General features: G+C 33.6%; 1 protein-coding gene across 5 annotated transcripts in view; it reads right to left on the reverse strand.

Moving 5' to 3' along the window:
* LOC145307188 (potassium voltage-gated channel subfamily B member 2-like) overlaps positions 1-23,617 on the reverse strand; it is a 212,482-nt gene that overhangs the window by 86,680 nt on the left and 102,185 nt on the right. For all 5 annotated transcript variants that reach the window (XM_080149550.1, XM_080149552.1, XM_080149551.1 and 2 more), the window contains 9 exons: positions 21,266-21,315; positions 19,597-19,685; positions 17,448-17,499; positions 13,107-13,194; positions 12,429-12,466; positions 11,586-11,624; positions 10,541-10,595; positions 4,374-4,424; positions 3,919-3,989 (listed from right to left, as the gene is read on the reverse strand). In XM_080149550.1, coding sequence (XP_080005676.1) covers positions 3,919-3,989; positions 4,374-4,424; positions 10,541-10,595; positions 11,586-11,624; positions 12,429-12,466; positions 13,107-13,194; positions 17,448-17,499; positions 19,597-19,685; positions 21,266-21,315 — 533 coding nt within the window. The remainder of the gene's footprint in view (positions 1-3,918; positions 3,990-4,373; positions 4,425-10,540; positions 10,596-11,585; positions 11,625-12,428; positions 12,467-13,106; positions 13,195-17,447; positions 17,500-19,596; positions 19,686-21,265; positions 21,316-23,617) is intronic.

Genomic DNA, 23,617 nt, shown 5'->3' on the forward strand with positions numbered 1-23,617 from the left:
CCCTAACATACCAACCAATAATTGTAATCCAGGACAAAAAATTAACTATCAATTTATAGTCCACTAGCGGCTACGCCCCTAGAGGCCTCTAGGGGCACTTTAGGAGGGGAGAGTCGAATTTACTATTTTAGATTTGAAAAGAAAAATTAAAAATAAAATTTTTTTTAGGGTGGGGGGGAAGTAATTTTTTCTAGGGGCGATTTTTCTTGGGTGGGTGGTGGTACCCTACCCCAAAATAGTTATAAGACCTATGCTAAGCTACCCTGTTAAGGAGAACCCGATCGGTTCAGCGGTTAGCGAGATCCTTCGGTACAAACACACAAACACACAGACAAACACACATCCTGTTACTTTAATATAAGGATTGTCTTATCTCTTGATATCCCTGGATCCTAGTTCACTAGACAAAAGGCGAAAAAGATGGATTGATTGGTGGATTGATAGATGGATCGATAGATGGATTGATAGATGGATTGATAGATGGATTGATAGATGGATCGATAGTTGGATTAATAGATGGATTGATAGATGGATCGATAGATGCATCGATAGATGGATCGATAGATGGACGATAGATGGATTGATAGATGGAGCGATAGATGGAGCGATAGATGAATTGATAGATGGAGCGATGGATGGATCGATAGATGAAGCGATAGATGAATCGATAAATGGATCAATAGATGGATCAATAGATGGATCAATATATGAATCGATAGATGAATCGATAGATGGATCAGTAGATAGATCAATAGATGGATCTATAGATGAATTGATAGATGGATCAATAGATGGATCAATAGATGGATCGATAAATGGATCCCTTGATATCCCTGGACCCTAGTTCACCAGACAAAAGGGGAAAAAGTTTAACAAAAAAGTTTTATATTTATATAGAACAGCAAAAAAATGATTTTAAAAAATGCGATTTTTTAACCTCAGGTTTGAGGAAGATGATGTATTTTTGTCAATATGTAAGGTGTATAATTGACAGCAAAACTGTGAATATGACAGTAAAATAACTGTGTTTTTGTCATACCCCCTAAAAATGCAGGTGTGAATTTGACAGTACAACTGTGTTTATGACATCAAATCACTGTGTTTATAACAGTATTATCACTGTATTTTTGCTAGTGGTAAATCTGCCATGTACCCGGATTTTAACGTCATGCGATAGAATAGCCACTGAGAGGCCAGTATACACTGTAATTGACCAATGGTAAAATTTATGCAGGCCTCTCATTGGCTATTCTATCGTATGACGTCATAATCTGTTGAGGGACTTTAATCATCTTCTGTGACAAAATGACAAAATGCTGATGCTTTATTGGCCATGATCGATTCGGATCAGTTGGGCTATTTGAAAATAAAATAACTATAACTTCTAATATAGAGTTGGGCCAGATTTCTGACCAACGCCAGATACCCGGCAAATTACCAGTCATCCAGCTGGATAACTTGATATCTGGATGTCCGTTATCCGGATAATTTTAATATCCAGAATCCGGCTGGATATTGAAAATGGCCGATTATCCGACCAGATATCCGGCCATACCGAATATCCAGCCCAATTCTACTTCTAACCCTACTATAGCCAAAGTTATATTTTTTGCTAATATACGTATGCATATGCAATAGATGAATGGATCGAGAAATGGATCGATAGATGGATCGATAGATGGATCGATAGATGGATCAATAGATGGATCGATAGATGGATTGATAGATGGATTGATAGATGGATCGATAGATGGATCGATAGATGGATCGATAGATGGATCGATAGATGGATCGATAGATGGATCAATAGATGGATCGATAGATGGATCGATAGATGGATCGATAGATGGATCGATAGATGGATCAATAGATGGATCAATAGATGGATCAATAGATGGATCGATAGATGGATCGATAGATGGATCGATAGATGGATCGATAGATGGAACGATAGATGGATCGATAGATGGATCGATAGATGGATCGATAGATGGATCGATAGATGGATCGATAGATGGATCGATAGATGGATCGATAGATGGATCGATAGATGGATCGATAGATGGATCGATAGATGGATCGATAGATGGATCGATAGATGGATCGATAGATGGATCAATAGATGGATCGATAGATGGATCGATAGATGGATCGATAGATGGATCGATAGATGGATCGATAGATGGATCGATAGATGGATCGATAGATGGATCGATAGATGGATCGATAGATGGATCGATAGATGGATCGATAGATGGATCGATAGATGGATCGATAGATGGATCGATAGATGGATCGATAGATGGATCGATAGATGGATCGATAGATGGATTGATAGATGGATCGATAGATGGATCAATAGATGGATCGATAGATGGATCAATAGATAGATCGATAGATGGAACAATAGATGGATTGATAGATGGATAGATAGATGGACCAATAGATGGATAAAATCCTATTAATATTGTAAATTAAAATAGCCCTGATTATACCCGGATGTGTTTGGCTATTTTGACTATTTTGCTAAAATGTAAAACTTTCCCCACAAAAAAAAAACTTTGCTGATTTTATAATTAATTTGATTAAAGAGTAGAATTTTTAGGTGTGGAATCACTACCACACAAAGATCAAGTTTTTATAATAAAATAAATAACAAAAAAAGGATGACAACATCCATAAAAGCGAAGCACTGAAACAGTAGGACAAAGTAACATTAACACTTGTATAGTGTCAGCACTGAATAATCAGAATATAAATGTATAAGAGTCGAAGCAAAACTGTAAGTAAATTTATTGAAAAACTGCTTGATACAGGATCAAGGTTATGGACATACTTTCATTTTTACGGAATTTATCATTAGTTGCTACGCTTATAATATTGTACTTTGGTATCCCAGGAATCAGTATACCAAAAATCAGATCAATTGGATAATTAGATCATATAAAAATTTGTTGTTAAAAAGTGAAAAAATCAACATTTAAAAAATGGACGTACGGACATTCTGGTAACAATTATAGAATTGCTACGCTTTAAAATTGTACCTAAATACTACAGGGATCACCATGCAAAATTTGTAATCGATAGGATTATTCTAACGTGTCTAAATTAAGGAATGTACAGACGTACGGACCGACCCTAATTATAAAAAAGCTTCGCTTTTAAAAATAACAGTTATTTAGGTCAAAAAGTGGTTTTAAGTAGCATATTTTCAATGTTACTTCGTGTATAGAGCAAAAAAAGGGTATTAAAGAAAATGATTTAGTATTATTTGGTACCTTGAACCTAGATTTTTCATGTCCTTTTTCTGTCCAAACACCCGGGGATATTAGGTTAGGTGACACCTAACAAACAACCAACCCTTTGATTGCTCTACCTTTGTCTTGAAGTTTTAATTGTGTATTTAGTGCTGCCTTTTTTTGGCCAAGGCATTCCCCCTACTCTAACAATTAATTTTGCGCATTATTTTTAACATCTTTGGTTGTGATACAGTGTTAGGTCAATATACAAACCTTTCACCTCCCCGATGACAAGCGTACAGGGAGAAAGTGGCTCAAAATCAGCCACGTGACGTCATAAAAATGAGGGATTATCCATCTCTTATTTAGGGTTTTTTTACCCACTTCTCCTCTCATCTTCCTTATTTTTATGACGTCACGTGTCATATTTTTGAGCGGCTTTCTCCCCCTACTGACAAGTGGATGTGAGAAAGCCTAAATGTCACATGTGACGTCATAAAAAGGGAAGGATGAGAGGAGAAGTAGGTAAGGAACCCCCCCCCCTAAAAAAAAGATAGATTTTTATGACGTCACAAGTGACAATTTAGCAGCATTTTAGACTTTCTCGCGGATGTGCTACGTGTTGAAATATGTAAATTAAAAAGCAACACCTAGCGACACTATTTAGAACTAAACCAACCTGCATTCCCTCGACCACAAACCCGACAAAGTAGGGTAGGATAGCAAGTAGATCAACCAGATTCAACGGAGCCTATCAATCAATCAATTAAGATTTATAAAACTATTTTTCCAAGACCAAAGTTAAGAGTACTTGATCTAAAGGGATAAGACAATAGCCGATAAAATTATGTACATCCCAAATGATGATACACAAAACTACCCTGTGTAGATTAAAAGATTAAAGCCCTGCGGGGCCAATTGTCTAACCCTGCGGGACAATCACCTAACCTAACCAAAATAACCTATAAAAAGCTACTGTGAAAATATTTGAAAACACCCCTTAAGAGGCGTTGCCACGAAAGGGACTGTACCCAGCCATTCTCGATCCTTTTCAATAACAGGCCTCTAGATGCTAGGGACCCAACCACTATTTGATTAATAAATTGATTGATTGATTAATTGATTGATTAAATTCCTTGAAAAATTCCCATTTATTCGGAGAGCACAAAAATCTCATGGAATATTCTAAAAAGAAATAAATAATAGTTATTTTCCGTATCTCTATGAAACGGATTAATATCTGTTGGATTAGAACCGGTTCTCAGCCATACTCAAAAATTATGTATAGCATTGTATTATATCTATTTTTTTTTTTAATATAATCAATCATAAGAACAATAAGTTTTTTAGCTTGTGCCTTCGGCCTCTCAGGGCTAAAAAAAACTGGTTTTAATCTTATAATTGTACATTTTATATCCGCAGAAAGCTGTTTATAATATGATGCTAGATATAACTATTATCCCAACATATTTTAATCAGCTTTCTATGAATATAAAAATGTACAATTCTAAAATTAAAACCAGTCCTTTTGCACTAAAAAGTATTGTAAAAATATATGTATTTCAATTCTTATTTTATCCTATATCAGTTAGGGAGTTGAATCCATTTTTATAGAAGCAGAAATATAATCTATGATTATGGTTTGGACTCTCTAAAACTGTAATCTACCTTTCCACTTTACCCTCTCTTGGTGAAGATATCTTCAACGCCGATACGATTTTTGAAATGTAAGATTCTACTTTCCCTTCTCTTGGTGAAGATATCTTCAACGCCGATACGATTTTTGAAATGTAAGATTCCACTTTCCCCTCTCTTGGTGAAGATATCTTCAACGCCGATACGATTTTTGAAATTTAAGATTTCACTTTTGCCTCTCTTGGTGAAGATATCTTCAACAAAAGAGACAAAAGTGGAATCTTATATTTCAAATATCGTATCGGCGTTGAAGATATCTTCACCAAGAGAGGGGAAAGTGGAAGGGTAGATTACAGTTTTAGAGGGTCCAAACCATAATCATAGATTATATTTCTGCTTCTATAAAAATGGATTCAACTCCCTAACTGTATATAGCCATTGTATGTTTGACTTCTCCCCCAGAATATATGCATTAGAGTAAAACATTAGAGGGAGAAAGGGTTAAATAACTGTATCTCCCCATCATAACCGCCTTGTGCAACCTTTCTTTTTTGAGTCATAGAAAATCAACCAATGGTGTCGCTTACATTAACACAACCAAGTAGCAGAAAATAATTTAGAAGCAGACGAAAGATATCTTTAAAAAAGGAAGGGAGGTAGTTGTCTGTATTTACATCTATACTATAGATCTGTTATATTTACAAAGGTAAGGAATCTATTTTCATTGCATTTCACCTAACCTAATTTGTTGAAAGTATTATTATAACTTTAGACCAATAACCTTGTGAATATAAATATTTCATGTTGTAGCGTTAGAAGCGAAGCTTCTCTACAATCGAAAACATGGATCGTCCTTCCGTCTGTCGTGTCCGCAGCTAACGTCTATCTTGGTTGTGCTTATAACTGTTCGATTGAATTTGAGTTTATGATTGTGTACATAGTTTCCGGTCAACTGAATTTGAGTTTCTGGTTGTGTATACAGTTTCCTTAAAAAAGTTTCAAACTTCCAAAAAAATATCCAAAATTTGGAATTTTGAAGCTTATTTAGCTAGTAGTAAATATTGAGATAGGATGAGGAAACACCGAGGAAACTATGTACAAAATTGGCAACTCAAATTCAGCAACTTGGATAATCAGATCAGGATTTTTAACCCTTACAGATCGGGGGGGGGGGGCTCAAAGAGCCCCCCCCTCTAGTTTTTTCAATCTCATTTTTTTTGTAGGTAAGATGGAGAGCTGTAACTTCATGACTTTTTAAGTTTAGTAATTATACGTCGGCAAGAGTTGATTTTATTCGGATATCTGGTCTGTGTCGGTCGTGGTGTCCGGTCAAAGTCGGTGGGGTAGCAAAAAAAATTAGAAAAAATTCTAAATAAATCTTAATTTCTACATTATGACTTTTGTGTATAAGGTAGAAACCTAAAATTTTTTTGGTAAATACTTAGATATCAATGACCTTCTGAGAAAAGTGGTGTTATGACCGTTTGACCACTCCCTGACCGACTTTATGACCGATTTTTGTCCGGCTTTTACTACAGATATAAATCATGAATATCGTGGCTTCTATCACAGCTAGAGACCTATAATTTTTTTTGGTAAATCCTTGAGCAGTAATAAACATATAAAAATATTAATTTGCGCCGCCAACCGCCGTTTTACCGCCGTAACCGCCGAAAATGGCGGTTTCCGTTATTTGCCGTTTTTCGGCGATGATCAGAAAAAGTAATTTTTTTGTTATGAAAAATAAAAGTTCGTCCTAAAATTTGGTCATCCTAGCTGCAAAATTGGCCGCTCTATAGCTGTTTTAAAATTTAGCGGCTGGCCGCTAAAAAGCGGCTAAGGAGCGGTCTGACTGCTATGACTAGAAAAAGTAATTTTCTCTAAAAATACACATGAACCACCAGAAACAAATTTTACGTCTTTATCTGTACCAGGAGCCGAGATAGAGGGGGGGGCTCTTTGAGCCCCCCCCCCCCGATCTATTAAGGTGGGAATTGGGGCCCGATCTGTAAGGGTTAAAGGATGGATAAAACACACACATACATACATAAATTCATAATTCAAATATATCAAATCAACCTAAGGAAAATTTACGGCTTTAAAGCCGATTAATATCCGCTGAATAAGAACCGGTTCTCAGCCAAACTGAAACACAATTGATTTAATAAGTTGAGTGTCCAAACGTTTTACTATAATCTACAGAAGGGTCAATTTTGTATGTAATCAATAGGGATGTACATCAATTTATCGGCCATTGTCTTATCCCTTTGTATCCCTGGTCTCCCCACCACATAAATGTGTAAATTAACCCTTCCGTGTAATTTAATTGATTTTCTCGCGGTTAAGGGGTGTCTATACTTTCTCGCGGATTTTTTTTGAAATCTTTTTTCCCATTATAGTTGATTTTTTCCCAAGGTTGCTAAATTCCATTTGCTCTACCCACTGCCGTTTCCTTTTTTTTTCCTGTTTATTTTTTCCCTAAGTTGTCTATTTTTTCCCGTGTTGTTATATTTTCCCTTAAATGTTTATTTTTTCCCTAGGTCTTTTTTTCTATGGTTATTTTTTCCCCTAGGTTGTAAGTACCCAAATTTTTTTTTTTTTCTACACTTATTTTTATTATTTTCATGTGTTTTTCTTTTTTCCCTACAGGTGGTATGTTTTGACCCATTGTCCCCCCCCCCCTCTTCCACCCATTTATTTTGGTCGAATTTGATCCATTGACAAGAAATTCAGGATTTATTGTAACTGGTTTCTACCCCATCCCTTATCCTCTACCCCACTTTTGCTTTCATTACAAAATTCTTCCATCCACACTTAACAACGCTACTCAATAATGTAGCTCACCAAATTTACACATAAACTGACATTAAAAAGCGAAATACATATCATTCATTATGAAAATGATATATCCAAGTGCGTCTGTCGATAAAAAGAGAAAAACGCAATCAATCATTTAGCTCTTTATTTTTAATTTTTTTAGTTTAAAACTATTGTACTCAGCTAATCCTTGGCTGATTTAGGCTTTTAATTATATCCTGGCTGAGACAAATTTAGATCCGTTGACTAATCAAAAATCGGTTCAGTTAGAGGGATACCCAACGTCTCATTTTATTGCTACCCAAGTCTTATAACTACGTTGTAATAATATGTAACCCCCTAAATTAAGTTTAGATGAATGTGTACTATGGTTGTTGACAAAGGAGTGCCAAACTAACCCACGCAATAAAATGAGACGTTGGGTATCCCTCTAACTGAACTGATTTTTGATTAGTCAATGGTCTAAATTTGTCTCGGCCAGGATATGATTAAAAGCCTAAATCGGCCAAGGAATAGCCGAGTACAATATTTTTGAACTTAAAAAATTAAAAATAAAGAGCTAAATGATTGATTGCGTCTTTCTCTTTTTATCGACAGACGCACTTGGATATATTATTTTCAAAATTAATTATATGTATTTCCCATGTTAACGTCACCTTATGTGTAAATTTGGTGAGCTACATTTTTGAGTAGCGTTGTTAAGTTAGGATGGAAGAATTTTGTAATGAAAGCAAAAGTGGGGTAGAGGATAAGGGATGGGGTAAAACGGGTTATCAAAAAACCAAAATTTCTTGCCAGTGGAACAAATTCAACCGTGTACTATATATATTTAAATCACGCCCCTACCGCGTGGGTTAGTTTGGCACTCCTTTGTCAACAACCTTTATTTTAGGGGTTTGGGGGATTTATATTTTTGGGGGCATTTTTCATAGGATTCTGGAATTACCCTTTCCAAAATAGATAAAACACAATCTAGGACATCTTACCTGAGCTGGATCTTTAAATCATTTTAGCGGTGAGCCATATCGGGGTGCGCCGAATTTCAGCCAATCACAGAGCGGCATTTCATAAAATGCTGTGCTTTCATTGGTGGAAAGTTGGCTCACCCCGTTCTGGCTCACCACTAAAATGATTTAAAGATCCAGCTCTGAAAATTAAAGCATTTTCTTTTATCACTAAAATTTATTAAGAGAGAGAGAGGACAATGGTTGTTTTATTACACTAGTCCCCAAATTTTATTATAACTTCGTTTCCTTAACAACTTTGGGGAATATAGTGAATTTTGATTGGTTGTTTCATTAAGTTGAATGTTCAATCTTTTCAACCACTAATTTTAATCTACAAAAGGTGTACTTTGTTGTATCATCATTGGGGATGTACATCAATATAGCATCCAATGTCTTATCCCTTTACACCCCTGATAATTTATATAAAAAAAACAGACAAACACATAAGCATTCTATTACTTTAATATAGAAATAATTTCTATGGCTTAAATGTAAAAACACCCTGGTGCTAATAGGATTAACGTGGTGAAAAAAAAACTAGACGGAAAATTCATAAAAAAATAATTTGAACAGAAAAAACTAAGTTGAACCTTAAAACATTTTTTGGATATTTTGACTCGATGCAGCGAGAGAGAGGGGACAATGAGCTGTTTATTATACTAGTCCCCAAAGTTTTAAAATAACTTTGGTGTAACAACTTTGGGGACTTTGAATTTTGATTGATTGGTTTACTTAGTTCAGTGTCCAAACTTTTCAACCACTAATTGTTATGCACAGAAGGGGTAATTTTGTATGTCATTATTTGGAAATGTACATCGATTTATCGACCATTGTCTTATCTCTTTAGATCCATGGACTCAATGTCAGCGGTCTGTTTTATATCGACATGGAATTTTTAACAAAGTGGTCGTAACTGGCATAATAGAAACATCCCATAACTCAAAATATCCTATTATATAGTTTTTTGTCTGTCCCGAAGGATCTCGGTAACTGCTGAACCGATATTGTTTTCCTTTACAGTGAAGCTTCTTATAGGTTCTGGGAAGGTTTTAAACTATTTTTGGGGAGGGTGTCTTCACCCCCCTCCTTCCCAAAAATATTTTATTTATTTTTTTGATACTCAAATTTAATATGGGATGAGGACGACTTTTCCCCCTCCTAACTTAAGTGCCCCTAGAGGCTTCTAGGGGGCGTAGCCGCTAGTATCTTAATAAGGCAAGTAGGTAAGTATGCCAGAGAGAGAGAGAGGGGACATTGGGCTGTTTATTATACTAGTCCCCAAAGTTTTAAAATAACTTTAGTGTTAGAACTTTGGAGACTTAAGAGAATTTTTAATGGTTGGTTTATTAAGTTGAGTGTCCAAACTTTTCAACCACTAACTTTAATCTACATAAGGGGTAATTTTGTATGTCATCATTTTGAAATGTACATCAATTTATCAGCCATTGTCTTATCCCTTTATATCCTTGTAAGACGGTAAATTATACTGGTACCCAAAGTTTTAAATACTTAAATACTTTGGGGACTTTCATTATAGGAATCTAAAGGGATAAGACAATGGCCGATAAATTGATGTACATCCCCAATGATGATACACAAAGTTTCCCCTTCTGTAGATCATAATTAGTGGTTGAACCGTTCGGACACTAAACTTAATGAACCAACAAATCAAAATCAAATATAAGTCCCCAAATTTCTTAATTCAACGAATAAGAAAACGTTATTATTAAACTTTTGGAATTTCTTTATAACTTTAGCAATTAGTTCAAAATATAAGTGTCTAATATTTTCAACCAATAATTTTAATCTACAATAGAGTAGCTACGAAAGTAGAATTATTACCTAGAGTGAAAAACCACATTGTAAGTTCGTCGATTATTCTCAAAGCTAGAATTCCCTAAAACAAAATATTATAAATTTTTTGCCAGATTTTTTTTTGGGAAAAATAAAAGATTTTTGCTCGTATTCATTCGAATCCGGTGGATAGGAACCGGTTCTTATCCATACGAAAAAACTATGTCTAGCATCGTATTATATCCAGCTTTCTATGAATAAAAAAACCATAAGATTAAAACTGGTTTTGATCTTATAAATGTACATTCTATATCCGCGGAAAGCTGTTTATAATACGATGCGACAAATAACTATTTCAAAATTGATTTAAAAAGATTTTGGAAATTTTTGTTAAATTACAAAAAACTTAAAGACAGTTAAAGTAACAGGATGTGTGTTCAATAGGATCTCAGAAACGACAAAACCGATCATTCTACAATTTACAGGCTAGTTTAATGCTTGTCCAGGTCAGGTTTTTGGCTTTTTGTGGATATCTAACAGACAGACAGAAGTACAGACACGGCGCTTACAGAGTAGCTTTGCTACTAAGCAAGGATGACAACATCCATAAAAACGAAGCTCTGACACAGTAGGACAATTCAACATTAACACTTGTAGAGCTTCAAAATTGAATAATCATAATATAAATGTATAAGTCTTAACAATGTTGTAAGTAAATTTAATGCAAAAATACAGGATTCTGTTTAAGGACATACTAACAATTTTAATACTTGGTTATAGAGTTACTTCACTTATAAAATTGTACCTTGTTGAAATATAAATTAGTATTCCCAAAATCAGATGAATAGGATAATAAAAGCATACAAAAAAGTCGTCAGAAAAGTTAAAATCTGGTAATGATTATAAAGTAGCTACGCTTTCTAAATCGTACAAAACTGTTATAGAAATCACCATACAAAATTTGAAATCGATATGACAATTCTGACATGTATAAATTGACGAAAAGAACTAATCGTCACCTAGCCGTTGTGGACGTCTGGACGGACGGACTGACACTAATTATGGAAAAGCATCGCTTTAAAAAAAATCTTACATATTCCCATCTTACTACGACTGGCTTATCTGGGTCAATCTAGAAAAAAATATTATAAATTGTCATTAATTAAAACTGCAAATCTATTTATCTACCTAAATATCGATCCACCTATCTACCTATCTATCTATCCATCTATCTACTTATCTATTTGTCTATCAGTCTGTTTGTATATCTCCATGTCTCTCTGTCAGTCTTTCAGTCTGTCAGCCAATCTGTCTGACTGTCTGTCTATATGGCTGTCTATCTATTTGTCTATCTATTTGTTTGTTTGTCTGTTTGTCTGTTTGTCTGTTTGTCTGTTTGTCTGTTTGTCTGTTTGTCTGTTTGTCTGTTTGTCTGTTTGTCTGTTTGTCTGTTTGTCTGTTTGTCTGTTTGTCTGTTTGTCTGTTTGTCTGTCTGTCTGTCTGTCTTTCTGTCTGTCTGTCTGTCTGTATGTCTGTCTATCTATTTGTCTATCAGTCTGTATGTCTATCTGTTTGTCTATCTGTTTGTCTATCTGTTTGTTTGTCTGTCTGTCTGTCTGTCTGTATGTCTGTCTGGCTGTCTATCTATTTTTCTATCTGTTTGTCTATCTGTTTGTCTATCTGTTTGTCTATCTGTTTGTCTGTCTGTCTGTCTGTTTGTTTGTTTGTCTGTCTGTCTGTCTGTCTGTCTGTCTGTCTGTCTGTCTGTCTGTTTGTCTGTCTGTCTGTCTGTCTGTCTGTCTGTCTGTCTGTCTGTCTGTCTGTCTGTCTGTCTGTCTGTCTGTCTGTCTGTCTGTCTGTCTGTCTGTCTGTCTGTCTGTCTGTCTGTCTGTCTATCTATCTATCTATCTATCTATCTATCTATCTATCTCTGTACCTCTGTTGCATTGTTTTCTTCGTCGAATAGAATCATGTCTAATTTTTTTTTAGAGCATAACAATTTTTAAGTTTTTCAGGTATTTTCAGAGAGATAAGACAAAAGACGGTGATTTTTTCATCATCCCCTTGCCCTTATTATATCAGCTCCTATTAGATCTAGAAGGCTAAAAAAAAAATTGCATGTCCCCTGTTTGATAATGAATTTTCTTATATAGGTAAGGTAACGCCATTTTTTGCTGCTTTCATCCTTTTATTTAACAACCTTTGTTTTAAGGTCCTTTTTTACTTACAAATACAGGTGTAATTTGCTTATTTTTTAAGCCATAAGGAAAGCTTTTCTATAATTAGGGTCAGTCCATTTGAAGCATGTCGATTTTTGACTTTTTTGACAACAAATTTTAGAATGTTAAAATCATCCGATTCTTTTGATTTTTTGAAATATGATTCCTATTACAACAAGGTACAATTTTATAAGCAAAGCATCTCCATAAACAAGTCCAATAATGTAATTTGCAACAAATTTACTTACAATATTGTTTGTACTGATGCATTAATATTCTGCTAATTCAGTTCTGACAATCTACAAGTGTTAATGTTCGTTTGTCCTACCGTTTCAGTGCTTCGCTTTTATGGATGTTGTCATCCTTGTGTATATATTTTTTATGCTTTAAAATTCCTATATCATCAGTTAGCTCTGGCATGGTGGAGAGAACAAAGGTGACTGTTGAGATTATAACCACTGACATGCTTGTGAACGCCGTTATCTGAAACATTCTTATTATATTATATATTGTCCGTCTGTCCGTCCGTCTGTCTGTCCGTCCGTCTGTCTGTCCGTCTGTCCGTCCGTCTGTCTGTCCGTCTGTCCGTCTGTCTGTCCGTCTGTCCGTCTGTCTGTCCGTCTGTCTGTCCGTTCGTCTGTCTGTCCGTCTGTCCGTCCGTCTGTCTGTCCGTCTGTCCGTCTGTCTGTCCGTCTGTCTGTCCGTCTGTCTGTCCGTCTGTCCGTCTGTCCGTCTGTCTGTCCGTCTGTAGCATTCTGCAGCATAATAAATAAAATTAAATATCTTAAAACCCTCCCAGGACCTATGTAAAGCTTCTCTAAAATAGAGAGCTCAATCAGTTTAGTAGTTATTAAAATCTTAAGCTTAAGATAAAAAATATTACTACTTTATATAACAGGATTTATTGAGTAACTTAGAAAATGGATTAAGTCTAACTGTGGTATGCTCCTTACTTTACCCAGCTATAGTGTAGCTTTGCTCGGTCAGCTCATGTTAATTTTGTTGATTCCCTTGAGCTACGGGAGCAGCCATTGTAAATACCCCCTATATAATTTATTATGTTGTTGTTTAGTTATCCAACCCCAAATGTGTGTTTAATCAATATTCATCTGCTGTCCCCTCACCTTTGCAGGGAGGGGATCAGCCCTACTTAATTATCATTTCTATACTATATCTTTGCCATGTAATTATGCTTCATATGTATCCTTAATTCCGTGTATTATTGATTGTTGTCCCATGTATTTAGTATATATGTTACTTTACTCAAATAAACACCAACTTTAGAAATCTACCTTAGTTAAATTGTTATGTATAAGATAAGCAAAGCTTCTCTATACTTGATGTTACACACGTCTGCCAACACACCCCTAATGCTAAACCCCTGAGGCTAGAGTCTGGGCCAACTCCAACAATACCACTGCATGGTTATCCAATATAACTTAACTTTACAAGACCTTGACAGTACCAACAGACAGACAGACAGTTATAGAGTAGTTTCATACTTATACATACATACAAATTCTTACACATATTCTATTCTAATTTGCCTTTTAGACAAAGGATGTGCAATAAAATAGTTGTTAACCTATTATTTTGCCAACAGACTTTATGTTAATTACTTTAACCTAAAAATTCAGAAAAATTCTAAATTTCCAAAAGTTTTTTTTCTATCTTTAAGACAGTCTTGACTTTATAATATTGACTATTCTTTTATGTATATTTTAAAAGAAAAGTAGATTGAAGTTTGTGGCTGGACTTAAATTTTGCAAATATGAATTATGGCTACTTTTTTCATATTTCATCATCTTATTTCAATAATGAAATCAATTCGAAAAAAAATCACTAAACATATACGTAATATCAGCTGTTGTTGAGGGTAAACACATCGTAGAATTGATGACCTCTAAATCTGCCCCCAAAATATTATTTTAAGTTTATTTTGCTTGTTGGTAATTATTCCTGATATTTGATACCATATTTTGGTTAATTTAAAACGAAAATTAATTCATAACAAATTTATTTACAGAAAAATTGTAGAAAAACAAAGAAAACAATGAAATTCTCTCTGAATGCTTCCACAGAAAATATCATGTTCTAAAGAAACTACAGGATGTGTCAGTTCAAAATAAATTGTCCATTTCAAAGTGAGCACCAACTTACTACCAATAACAAGGATGACAACATCCATAAAAGCGAAGCACTGAAACGGTAGGACAAACGGACATTAACACTTGTATAGTATCTGAACTGAAAAATCGGAACATAAATGTATAAATGTCGAATCAAAATTGTAGGTAAATTTGTTGAAAAACTGCTTAAAAACAGGATAATGTTTATGGACATACTTACATTTTTGGACGTGATTATAGAGTTGCTTCGCTTATAATATTGTTCTTTGTTGTCCCATGAATCAATATACCAAAAATCAGATCAAACGGATAACTAAAACACTTAAAAATTTGTTGTTAAAAAAGTAGAAAAATGGACGTACGGACATTCTGGTAATGATTATAGAGTTGCTACGCTTTCTAAATCGTACCCAACTACTACAGGAATCATCATGCAAAGTTTGAAATCGATAGGACAATTCTAACATGCCTAAATTAACGAATAAAAGCTATCTATCTCGGACGGACGGACGGACCTACCCTAATTATAGAAAAGCTTCGCTTTTAAAAATTATGAATATAGAGAATCCTGGTTATTTATCAAATATCCTTTTTAGATCAGTGATTTCTCAAATATAGAGAATGTTTATCAGACAGGATGAGATAACTTATAATTTCGATGCTGCACAAAATGGTACAAAAAAATTGACGTCATATGATAAAATAACCAATGAGAGGCGAGTATATATTTTACCATTGGTCAATTACAATGTATACTGGCCTCTCATTGGATAACTTTATAGTATGACGACATTTTTTTGTACCATTTTGCGCAGCATCTATAATTTCATCCAAGAAGAAAAAACACATTTTTCTATAAAAAAACTTTCAATTTCAGCAGCACTTAATTTAGAATTAGTTGAGAATTGCCTTTCTTTTGTATTCAGAGCAAGAACGAGAAAGTTTAATAATTTGTTGAAAAAAAACTCTTAAAAATGAAAAAAGTTGGCAAAGTTTGGGAAATATTTAGTATTCTTAGGAAATCATGGTTGAAAATTTTGAGTAAGAAATAAGCTTTCAAATTATAAAGGTAAAAATAAATTTCTTAAAAGTCAGGGGTCGTGATTCAGCAAATAAATTCCATTTAAAATTGCTGAAAATTGGATGTAATGTTGGCATAAGACTTATTTTGTGTTGAAACTTAAGGAAAATGGGTAAGAAAGGGGAAAAGAAGGTAGTTGGTTGTGGTTAAATATTCACTTTAATTTGTTTGACAAACTATGCGTAATATTCCAAAAATAGCAGAGCCAATTTTGAGGATAGCCATGTTTGAGAAAAGTTTAATTTTTCCTATGCATGTTCACATTTTTGAATTACACGCCAAGTGAACAGAGATAGTTTATCATTGGACATATTACAGGGAGCCATACTTGGTGTACTACCCTTATTTACATTGAGTATATCTTGGTGTATTATCTTTTCTTTATGGGATAGTATTGGATATATTACAGGGAGCTATACTTGGTGTACTACCTTTATTTACAGGGAGTATATCTTGGTGTATTATCTTTTCTTTATGGGATAGTATTGGATATATTACAGTAAGAATGTATAAGCGTACTATTTAAGCTCAGTGGGAGTGTTACTAGGAGTATTATCTATTCATTCAAGGATGGTATTGGATATGTTACAGTGAGATTGTATAAATGTTATATTTTAAACTATAGGCAGTATTTCTAGAGATAGTATATTGTCTTTAAGGGATAGTATTGGATATATTATAGCAAGATTGTATAAGCATACTATTTAAACTTAGTGGGTGTGTTACTAGGAGTATTATCTATTCATTCAAGGATGGTATTGGATATGTTACAGTGAGATTGTATAAATGTTATATTTTAAACTATAGGCAGTATTTCTAGAGGTAGTATATTGTCTTTATGGGATAGTATTGGATATATTAAAGCAAGATTGTACCAGTGTACTATCTTTTCTTGGAGGTAGTATTTCTAGGTGTATATTTTTTGGATATGATAGTGGGAATGTAAAAGTGGTAAATATTTGCTTTGTGGTTTATTTATAGGTATGTTATCTTTACTTTTAAAGGATAGTATTTGATTTGTTACAGCAAGATTGTACAAGTGTACTATCTTTACTTAGAGAAATTATTTCTATGTGTATTTTCTTTTCTTTACGGATGGTATTGGATATATTACAGCATTGTACAGATTGTATAAGCATACTATTTAAACTTAGTGGGTGTGTTACTAGGAGTATTATCTCTTCATTCAAGGATGGTATTAGATATGTCAAAGTGAGATTGTATAAATGTTATATTTTAAACTATAGGCAGTATTACTAGAAATAGTATATTTTCTGTACCAGCATACTATCTTTTTTTAGAGGTAGTATTTCTAGGAGTATTATCTTTTCTTTACGGGATAGTCTTGGATATATTACAGCAATATTGTTTTCGCCTATTATCTTCATTTACATAAAATATTTCTAGACATGTTAACTATTTTCCTTTACTTTTAGACGTATTAACTTTTTTCCTGCAGGGAGCTTTTTGAGGAGTTTCACTTTATCAAAAGGGAATTTCAGATTAAAAATTTTTCCATAACTTACCCTAGCTGCTAGAGAAGTTTCTGGATACTCTGTCAGGTTCCACAGGTAACTCCTGAAAACAAAAAGACATATTTGTCAAAATGTATGCAAAAGTACAACAAGATCTATTTTTTTGAAACCCCAAAAAGACAGACTTTGCAAACACCGTTCCAGTTACCTTCCCTGCTCTTACCTGCCCTAGCTAAACTGCAAACCAAAAAATAGGCAAATCCGAATTTTCAAAATGGCACCTTCATTATTCATTTGGGATGAGTTTACTGTAAATATAATATGTAGATGCATCTTTTTATTTTTTATTAATCAGCACCAATGAAGCACAATATCTCAAAAACAGAATTTTGGGTAAAAACTGGTGAACCAAAAAGATATGCAAATCCAAAACAAATCAATGGAAAAACTATTTCTTTGCACTTTTCTTCTGTTTTAAAGATTGATTCTGATAAAATAACAATTTTTTGTAAGGAATTTTTGCATTAATTATTATGAAATGTAGTATAAGGTAGAAATTAATGATTTTTTAAAATAAGAAATATTAGAAAAAAAGAAATTCAACCCCTATCAATTTAGAGGTCAGCTGCTGACCTCCAGTTTAATGGATGTAGCCTAATACATGTTAAAGATAAAAATTACCCTGAAAAGTATACAAAAATGCTTTTTAATGTGCTAAAAAAACATTTTAAAATCTTGATTTTGTGGATGATGTCTTTTCAGAAACTCCTATTGGTGATGATGGTGAGCCAAATGTTATCTAAGTACATGCCCATTACAACAACTTGTCTATCAACATATGTACCATTTTTTGTAGCCATAGCAATCTCCAATGGACAACCGACAAGAAATATAAACATTTTCTAAAAACAACAGTAATTACCTTATGCATTTGAGTAATTAAAATTGCAATTTTTTTGTTTTTTAATCCTGCTTGTCTGGAGGCTGCTATTAATACAAAAAATGGACCATAGTTCAATATATAAGTTGTCATCATGGTCATGCACTTTGATAACATTTGGCTCACCATCACTACCCATAGGAGCATCTTAAAGGCCATCATCCTCAAAATCAAGATTTTAAAATGGATTTTTTAACACATTAAAAATCATTTTTTATACTTTTGGGAGTAATTATTATTTTTAATATGTATTTAGCTTCATCCATAAGACTGGAGGTCAGCAACTGTCCTCCAAAGTGATAGGGGTCAAATTTCTTTTTTTCTAATATTTCTTATTTTAAAAAAATCATTAATTTCTACCTTATACTACATTTCATAATAATTAATACATAAATCCCTTTAAAAATTGTTAATTTATCAGAATCAATCTTTAAAACAGAAGAAAGGTGCAAAATAATCATTTTTCCATTGATTTGTTTTGGATTTGCATATCTTTTTGGTTCACCAGTTTTTACCCAACATGCTGTTTTTGAGATCTTGTGCTTCAGTGGTGCTGATTAATAAAAAATTAACGGTGGAAACTTGTAACCAAAAGATGCATCTACATTTTATATTTACAGTAAACTCATCCTAAATGGATATTAAAGCTGCTATTCTGCAAATTCAGATTTGCCTATTTTTTTGGTTCGCAGTTTAGTTTACAAAGCTTTATTGTTTATTAAAATTTACTAAATAATTATCAGAAAGGTGGTGGGTTTGAACCTTGGCCAAACACTTTGTGACTTCTACTAAAGAAACATTATATAAATATTTATGTAAGGGTAATGCCTTTGTCCTTAAACAGTGAAACTCATTACATTATACTGTTAGGAATTCTAGACAATGGTCATACAATCAAAGGGATGGTTTTCATAATCATAAACTTGAGGCATAATTTGCTTAAAATCATTAAAAATGTTTTCTTATTTATATAAAACTCTGCAAGCAAATCAAGAAAATAAGATAATATTGCTAAATCTCTGACATGGATAAGTAGGTTTAACCATATAATACTTCTTAAGTCTTCTAAGCCTAGTTCACAAAAGACATAGGTCGACTTCTGGAAATTTTAGGTTGACCTAAAGATGCTGTAGGTTGACTGATTTTATAAAGGTATTTGTTGGTTGTACTTGCTTACGTTGACCTTTAGAAAAAATGGTCAACCTTAAAAAGTTATTTTTGAACTGGGCACTAATTTTTACACTGTTTATAATTAAATACCTAATTTTTCCAATAGTAGAGTTTCCAAAGTCTTCAGCAATAAGCCTTTCCTGGTACTTCCTTTCAGACTCCAGCTGGCCCTCTATTTCCTAAATGTCACAGAATAAATCACGAAACCTTTCACATACATTTTAATATTTTTATATTTCAAGCATAGCAGACAGATTGACTGACCAAGTAAAGAAAGAGTGTATAGTGAAAAATGACAAATGATAGACCAGTATTCAATTCAACATTGGTCAATTCCAATGTATACTGGCCTGTTATTTGTCATTTGTATTGTATGACGTCATTTTTATTGGACACTATACTCTGTTTCTCCAGTAAATTATATACTAAATGTGCATTTTATTGGGAATCCACAATAAAATTATCCAGGACAACAAAACTGGGGTTAAAATTATGATTTTGTATAAAATTATTTATGGAAATTATCTGTTACACTATACAATAAATGAATTTTCATTGTAAAAACAAACTAATATTAATGTTATGATTTTTATTTTATTATACTTTGAAAACTGGATATAATATGATGCTATACATAATACTTCAGTATGGCTGAGAATTGGTTCTAATCCATGGGATATTAATTGGATACAAAGTAATACTGGAATAGTTATTTCTCACATCGTATTATAAACAGCCTTTCGCAGGTAAAAAACTGATTTTAAGAATTTGCATTTTTATATTTGTAGAAAACTAAATATAATCCAATAGTTTTTTTGTATTGCTAACAACTGGTTTTAATCCACTAGATATCAATCAGATTTCAAAGTAATAACAGAAGAGCTTGTGTGTGTGTGTGTGTGTGTGTGTGGGGGGGGAGTAATAGGTTCGTATCTCAGCTCAACACGAGGTCATAAGTAAAGATGTTAAATATGGTTCAAACCATATTTATATCAAGTGTGCGACATTAATAGTTAGAGTAGGGTGAATGCTTTGGCCCAAAACTTATTACCATGCACAGTTAGGACTTCTCAGCCAAAGGTTGTGCAATCAAAGAGTTGGTTGTCTGATGAGTGTTACTTAACCTAATACCCCAGGTGTTTAGTTATCCTGGGTTGTTGGACCTGCACATGTGAGCGTCGTGGACAGCATCTCCGCCCGTATGAGGTAATGAATGAGGTAATACTGGAAGTATGAGGTAATCTATGAGGTAATACTGGAAGTATGAGGTAATCTATGAGGTAATACTGGAAGTATGAGGTAATCTATGAGGTAATACTGGAAGTATGAGGTAATCAATGAGGTAATACTGAAAGTATGAGGTAATCTATGAGGTAATACTTAAAGTATGAGGTAATCAATGAGGTAATACTGAAAGTATGAGGAAATCTATGCGGTAATACTGGAAGTATGAGGTATTCAATGAGGTAATACTGGAAGTATGAGGTAATCTATGAGGTAATACTGGAAGTATGAGGTAATCAATGTGGTAATACTGGAAGTATGAGGTAATCTATGAGGTAATACTGGAAGTATGAGGGAATCTATGAGGTAATACTGGAAGTATGAGGTAATCAATGAGGTAATACTGGAAGTATGAGGTAATCAGTGAGGTAATACTGGAAGTATGAGGTAATCAATGAGGTAATACTGGAAGTATGAGGTAGTCTATAAGGTAAAACTGAAGAATGAGGTAACACTGGAAGAGCTATTATTTTACCTTGGAGCATGTTTCAACTTCTGGGTAATACTTGAGAGCACAACAGGGATCTGAAATAAATTTCAGTTTCCGATTGTGTACATAGCAGATGTGCTGAAAATGGATTGCCTATTTCTTCCATAATTTCCAAAGTTGTACAGCAGATAACCCAATTATTGCAAACACTATTTTCAGCTACTCTGGTCAAAGGGAAAATCAATATAATGTATAAAAAATTTATACATTATACATTCAAAATCTTAATTTTTCAAATTGTGATTTTTTTTTAAGTTTGAAGCTTTTTTAGCTTGTAGCAAATATTGAGATAGGACGCGGATGCTAGGTACACTTTCGGAAACTAAAATTCAGTACATCAGATAGCACCCTCATTCTATCTCAATATTTACTACTAGCTTAAAAAGCTTCAAACTTCAAAAAAAAAATTTAAAATTTGATAACTAAAATTTGAATGTGTAATGTATAAATCGATCATACTATATATTATATCGCTATTCCCTTTGACCGGAGTAACTGAAAATAGCTTTTTCAATTGTTGAGTTATCTGTTGTACAACTTCGGAAATTAGGGAAGAAATGGGCAATAAATTTTCAGTTGATCGAAATTAAACCATGGTATGTGAAGAAAGATTGTGTACATAGCAGATGTGCTGAAAATGGTTGCCTATTTTTTCCATAATTTCCAAAGTTGTACAGAAGATTGTATGCTAGTTTCAGCTATTTTGGTCAAAGGGAAAAGCAATAAATTTAAAATCTTAATTTTTCAAATTTTGATTTGTTTCTTGAAGTTTGAAGCTTTTTTAGCTAGTAGCAAATATTGAGAATCTAGGTACACTTTCGGAAACTAAAATTCAGTACATCACATAGCACCCTCATCCTATCTCAATATTTACTGCTAGCTAAAAAGCTTCAAACTTCCAAAAAAATCAAAATTTGATAATTAAAATTTGAATGTGTAATGTATAAATTGATTATACATTATATCGCTATTCCCTTTGACCGGTGTAGCTGAAAATAGCGTTTGCGATAGTTGAGTTATCTGTTGTACAACTTCGGAAATTAGGGTAGAAATGGGCAATCAATTTTCAGTTGATCGAAATTAAATTAATTATGGTATGTGAAGAAAGTTGCTCCAAAAATCAGCATGTGACGTCATAAAAAATGAGAGATATGAGAGGACAAGTGGGAAAAAACCATAAAAAAGAGATGAATAATAATATGACATCGCATGCTGATTTTTGAGCAACTTACTTCACATACAAAACCATTAGATATAGGTGTAGGATTCGTAATCTACAAAGTAGAACGATGTCTTTCTGTCTGTCCATTTGTCTGTCTGTCTGTCTGTTTGTCTGTCTGTCTGTCTGTCTGTCTGTCTGTTTGTCTGTCTATCTGTCTGTCTGTCTGTCTGTCTGTCTGTCTGTCTGTCTGTCTGTCTGTCTGTCTGTCTGTCTGTCTGTCTGTCTGTCTGTCTGTCTGTCTGTCTGTCTGTCTGTCTGTCTGTCTGTCCGTCTATCTGTCCGTCTGTCTGTATATATATATGTCTGTCTGTCCGTCTGTCTGTCCGTCTGAAGATAATAAAAAGAAAGTTTTTTGTTTAAAGCTAAATATCTCAAAAATTGCGTGTCAGAATGAGTTGTACTTTTCAGGGAAGCTTTATAAATGTCTTGGGATGGTTTTTTTGCTATTTTCTGATATTCCAGACCTTCTCCTAAACACTAGGGGCGAAGCAACTAATGTTGTCAAAAGTAAGATATGACTATCACTTCAATTAAGATATGTAAATATAAAATATATTTATTCATTTTTTTATATTAGCAAAGCTACTCTATAATTAACTATGTCAGTCCGTCCTTCCGTCGATACGTCCGTTAGTCTGTCCATAACGCTTGAAAGGAAAGTGTTTTTCTCAGATGCTAATAAATATAGCTTGCTAATGTTTTGTGTTAGCGAATCTACTCAATGTATAATTAAAGAATAAGTAAAATAAACCAAGAAGGGAGGGGACATTATAAATTATAATGGTAACTATAACATAATTAGTTAATTCGTTGGCTAAAAAACTTTCAAAAGGGTGTAATTGGTTTATCATAATTTAGATCAGTTTAACATTCCTTGTCCTATCCCGTGTAAGATTGTTATAAGATGTCAAGCCCGAACATTTCATTTTAAGTTTTAAAATTAGATTTCAAGTTACTTTTATATTGTTTTTTGTTTTTTGTTTTCTGTAAATCTCAATATTTCAATGTTTTCACTATCTTTCTCTGTCTGTCAGTCTGTCTGTCTGTCTGTCTGTCTGTATGTCTGTCTGTCTGTCTGTCTGTCTGTCTGTATGTCTGTCTGTCTGTCTGTCTGT

This window comes from Acartia tonsa, chromosome 15 (genome assembly GCF_053477335.1).
Source record: "Acartia tonsa isolate MP-2025a chromosome 15, ASM5347733v1, whole genome shotgun sequence".
Classification (NCBI taxonomy): Eukaryota; Metazoa; Arthropoda; class Copepoda; order Calanoida; family Acartiidae; genus Acartia; species Acartia tonsa.